Below are 5,307 nucleotides of genomic sequence, written 5' to 3'. Positions count from 1 at the left end.
CACCCCTCCCACACCCCAGGAAGAACAGGAACAGTAACGCTTCCCTTGAAAAAAGGGATGAAAAAATCCTTCCTGTCATTGCCACAAAATCACAAAAACACCTCTGCTCACTTAAATGTGCAATGTTAATATTGAAATTGAAGATATTCAGGTAAAGCATCATGACAAACATTCAGTGTCAGGTATTTATATTGAATAAAAACTCATTGTAGCTGTAAGAATTGCAATATATCTGAACTGAACAACATAAAGAAAAGAAAATAAAAATATGTACCTGAGTATGTAATCTCTATACAGATGTGTATACAGTTTGTGTGTGAGAGAATCATTTTCACACTGTTTTTTTTTTTTTTTTTGTGAAACAGAACATTTTGTTTGTTGGTTTTAACAAGCTTGTCTTTAACTTGACCATAAACCAGTCACTTATATCTTGAATAGTGTAAGACTGCCCTTGGTCAAACAAGTATCTAAGTTAAACACTGTGAATAAATATATTTACAAAAAACAAATACGCACCTCCAACAAATTCATAAATTTATCAGGAATATTACAACAGAAGAGCTCCCAACTGACTCAGTCACCAAGGTGCTTTCAAGTGCAAATATATTGAACCAGTATCCAAAAATGCATTATGTATGCCTGTAAGTCATATATGCATATGCTGTTGTTAACCAGAATATCAATATTTAAAGCAGAAAGTGTGGGGAATTTACTCCCTGTTTTCGTACTTTTCAAAGTTCTTCTGGAGAGATTTGGGACAATTTGGAGCAGAAATCACGTTAAGGTTAGACCAGTTTATACCACGAATATGTTTGCTGTACCACAGACAAGTCAACCTTCATCTGCCTCAGGTAAATTTACCGCATTTAGATGAAAACAACAAAATCTGGTCTCTGGCACGCGAGACTGAGGGAGAGTTCCCAATTTCTTCCTAGAAACGGTTGCTACGATCACATCACATTACATTGATTTTACATTACATCGCCAAGGCAAGAGCTCAGCTGAGATAGCCACAAATACCTAGAGGGGGCTATCGTTATTTGCAGGAACTAAATAGTGCATTTTCGCATACAATTTAAGGTACGACGGTATATTTTCTATCAAGTTGGAGTATAATTTATATAATCATGTCTTGCGAATTGACAATTATTCTTAACAAGCTATGTTTGCAATTTTGCTTAACGGTGCCGACTCCGCCAAATCATGTTTGAATTCAGTTTAAGAAGAAACAGAGAGGGGGGGCGATGTTATTTGCAAAATGCATTTGTAGCTAGGGTGGAAATTAAAGTTAGCTAACATTAAGTGTTACTGGACCCGCTTCAAGAAGGTAACAGACAAACTTAACAACAGGGACAATTTAAGGACCGATAGAGAAGATGACCCGAACTTTTAGCATTTGTGTTTCTGTTATTATTGTGTATCCACATACTCAGATCCACTCTTGAGAAATTCAAATTATCTTTTGCGTTTATAGCTGGCCAGCGTGGTCTAGCTAACAGTTAGCTGCCTGTTTTTTTAAAAGTTAAAATAACCGTTAACGTTACATTTGAATTCTGGACATTCGCATCCTCTTGCGAGGGAGTTGCACGTTTAGCTAATCACGTTAACTAGCCAGTTGCTAGCTACTTAGATAAAGTTCCCAGATTAAACACAGTCTACGTTATTAAATGTCACTTTCATAACGATATACTCAAACAATAACAGATAAATACATCTTATATTCAAGTCAGCCTGTACTATTTTACCGTATTTGAGCAGCAACATTAAATGCATTTTTCCAAGGCACCCACGCTTACCTGCGATAAATTAGCCAGTGTCAGACACAATAAGGATAGGCACTTTTTTCATCGAAAATATTTGATGGACCGAGGATCACATAGTCTGCATTGCGCTCATCCTCTCGAACAATTTGCCATATAGTAGCTAAAATGTGAGTCCTAGACGTTGTATAAGTAAGGTATTCCACAGTGAAGAGTTGACCCAAAAGGATCTATGTATACGGAGTTGTGGTGGACTCTTTCTTCTTACTATCTGGTGTTCCTTTGAAAATTAATTAAAGAGCAGGGGTGTTCCTGCCATCTGACCTGCATGTGCCTTTAAAATTAATTTCGCTTAATTACGTTAATAATCAGAAGGAATACGAATGTCTATGACATTAACAGTGTCTATTGTAAAAGATTTTACATTTTGTAAATAAATCCCATTGCTGTCTTCAGGTCATTTGTGGTCCATCATGCCTCGTGGAAGGCCTGCACGCAGAGTCCTCTCCAACAGAAGTGACGACATTGACGACATCAGTATGGATTCCAGTTTCCTGGCATAGCTAAATTTGCCACTGTAACAGGGAGTTCATCAACAGCATAAGAGCAGTCCAGCAAAAAAGACTTCCTTGCTATTAATAGTTGCAGATAATATTCCACATACAACGCAACCATAAACGATATCTTTTTATCCAATTAATATTATTTATGCAGTCAAACATCAAAAAAATGTGCAGTCAAACCTCCATTATTGTATATACTAGTATAACATAACAGGAATATAATTTTGTGGAGTTCATGTTCAAAATGGCAAAATGTTGTAAGACATTACATTTTGCTTAGCAGACACCCTTATCAAGAGCAACCAAGACATATTATATATCATCCATTTATAAGGCTGAATTTTAAATGGGGCATTTTGGAATAAGTACACTGACCAAGTTCACAAGCGCAGTTGCTCACCTGGGAACTGAACCTGCAACCATTATGTTACAAGTCCTGCTCCTTACTACAGTACCAAACTGCTGGCCAACACATTTCCAAGTGCCATATAATATGTAGAGATGCTTACATAAGGACAAATCAACCAAGTCAAAGTCCTTGTGGTTGGTCCTGAGTTTTTCTGCAGACTCCAGATGTTTTCAGTTCAGGAACACCTATGCTCCTTCCCAGAAAAAATGAGTGTGGAACACTGCTTGGTATTATATAAAAGAGTTAATTTTATAATGTATAATTAAGGATGTGTGCTGTAGCATTGGGTGGATGGTCTCATTAAATTCAAAATGTTACCTCCTCTCTCCCTTCAAGAAATGCCATTCATTCAGGCAAATCCATCTTGTTGGTTTGGCCACTTTTTATGGAAAGTTATCAAAGGGTCCTGGTTTAAAAGCAGCTGAAAGAATATATATTTAAAATTTCAAATTAATTATATCTCTGTCTGACAACATATGAAAGGAATGTTCTGAGTTTGTCTTTGTTTCTCTCTCCTTCTGTTTCTCTCTCTCTCTTTCTCTCTCTCCCCTCCCTCCCTCTCTCAGTCAGCTCCCTGCCCCTTGGACATCCCCTCTACAACAGCAGTAAGACTGATATTAATAACTATTAATAAGTGTTTTCTTCTGCAAGATGTGTCAGGATGGTCTCTGACCGTAACAGCCTTTCCTAAAATAGGTTCAGAATGGAGTTTTAAATTAATATCTCTGTGCCTTAAACATGTGTGTGGAATAATATTAATGAAATCTTGGCAATATCATTAAATTCCCAGTGGTGGGTAAGGCTATAGATGCAATATTGTAAAGAACCTCTGAAAATCCAAGGCAGCTGACACAGCAGGTCCCACAGTTAGCAGGTGCATTGTGCAGGCCATGTTTGTAAGCTCAGACAGTGAGGGTGTGAGGGGTTTCTGCAGAGGCAGAGATGGCCAAGCTGAAGGCACAGCTCCGCATTGTGGAGGGAGAGCGGCAGGCTTACATCCTGCAGTCTCAGGATCTGATCCGCAGACAGCGGTGAGTCTGCCCTGCTGGCTGACCTCTGACCCTTATGACCTCACAGTGACAGCAGAATCATGAGCTCAGTCAGTGTCACAGGGGGGAAAAGTGAATGCATTTCCATTACATACAAAATGTGTAGTGAAGTTTTCAGTTTTGTATTGTGTTGGACAGGATGTCTCCTTTACTCAGTGTTTTTGTACCTGTAAATGTATGTGCATGTGTGCTCGCATGTATGCGTGTGTGTGTGTGTGTGCTTATTTGTGAATGGGTGCATGTGCATTTGCGTGTGTGCACGCATATATGTGGGTGTGTGCTCATGTGTACATCTGTGTGTGTGCACATATATGTGCATGTGTGTGTTTGCGTGTATGTGCATGCGTGTGTGTGTGTGTGTGTGTGTGGCTCAGGCGTGAGATTGAGCGGCTGCGGGCGGAGCAGGAGGAGCTGCAGCGCAGTCTGCGTGTGTGTGAGAGTTACGGCCACAGGCAGAAAGACGTGCTGGTCACACAGGACCTGCTCCTCCTGCTGGACCACAGAGAGGAGATGGACAGGCAGCTGGAGAGGGAGGCACTGACCCTGAAGCAGCTGGACAAGGAGGTGCCTGAGACACAGCTCACCACAGATTCTGCTCTCAACCCAGATCAGTTTCAGTTGTATTCTTACAATGATTGGGGTTAGATCCTTCAGTGGGGAATCGGACCAACAACCTTTCGCTTATAAGCCCTGCTCTTTACCACAACACATGGTATACTGTGTAAAATGATTGCAGTGGTTGCTTTTTGTCACTCTGTCCTCTTTGTGTGTGTGTGTATTTGTGTGTGTGTGTGTGCATGTGCGCGGATGTGTGTGTGTGTGTGCGGATGTGTGTGGGTGTGTGAGTGTGCGGATGTGTGTGTGTGCGGATGTGTGTGAGTGCGGATATGTGTGTGGGTGTGTGTGTGCGGATGTGTGTGTGTGTGTGTGTGTGTGTGTGTTGGCAGATCCTCAGTATGGAGCGCAGGTTGCTCAGTCAAAGGAAGAGTGGTGGTGGGTGGCACAAGCAGAGGACCCAGGTCCCTCTATACCAGAAGACCATCCGCACCCTGGAGGACAAGCTGGACAGGGTGGGTGTGACCGGGGGGGCTGGAGCCTGCGAACGTCACGGCAACACTACACCTCAGCACAACTGCCAGCTAGGGCTCCACCAACAGCCAATGATATCAGACACTGATATTTGAAGAAGTTACCAGTAAGATTTTCATAATTGTGATATCAACAAAAAGGGCTTTGATTAATATCAATATGTGTATTTATCATAGGCACATCAACTTGTGTGCTGATTGCGAGACTAAGCAGAGCTATTGGTAAAAAGAACATTATTTTTATTTATTTTTATTTCTGTTTATTGGCCTGCACCAAAAGCAGCATTTGTTTTTGACCCTACATCCAACCATATGCAACAGTTCAGTGATAAATGAAAGTGAAATGTTTTCACCGTGTGCTGTTTCTAACAACAACAACAATAATATCATGTATCATAAGGTTTCTCTAGGACAGTATGAGGATAGGAAAATGATGTC

The 5,307-nt window shown here is 40.7% G+C and overlaps 1 protein-coding gene across 1 annotated transcript in view; it reads left to right on the top strand.

Moving 5' to 3' along the window:
- The first annotated feature begins 2,233 nt into the window (after positions 1 to 2,233).
- odad1 (outer dynein arm docking complex subunit 1) overlaps positions 2,234 to 5,307 on the top strand; it is an 8,301-nt gene continuing 5,227 nt past the window's right edge. Inside the window, exons 1-4 of the mRNA XM_036531817.1 lie at positions 2,234 to 2,297; positions 3,667 to 3,763; positions 4,156 to 4,345; positions 4,729 to 4,851. Coding sequence (XP_036387710.1) covers positions 2,234 to 2,297; positions 3,667 to 3,763; positions 4,156 to 4,345; positions 4,729 to 4,851 — 474 coding nt within the window. The remainder of the gene's footprint in view (positions 2,298 to 3,666; positions 3,764 to 4,155; positions 4,346 to 4,728; positions 4,852 to 5,307) is intronic.

Source organism: Megalops cyprinoides, chromosome 6 (assembly GCF_013368585.1).
Source record: "Megalops cyprinoides isolate fMegCyp1 chromosome 6, fMegCyp1.pri, whole genome shotgun sequence".
NCBI lineage: Eukaryota > Metazoa > Chordata > Actinopteri > Elopiformes > Megalopidae > Megalops > Megalops cyprinoides.
The sequence above is the reverse complement of the archived record's forward strand: the minus strand, read 5'-3'. Positions and strand labels throughout refer to the sequence as shown.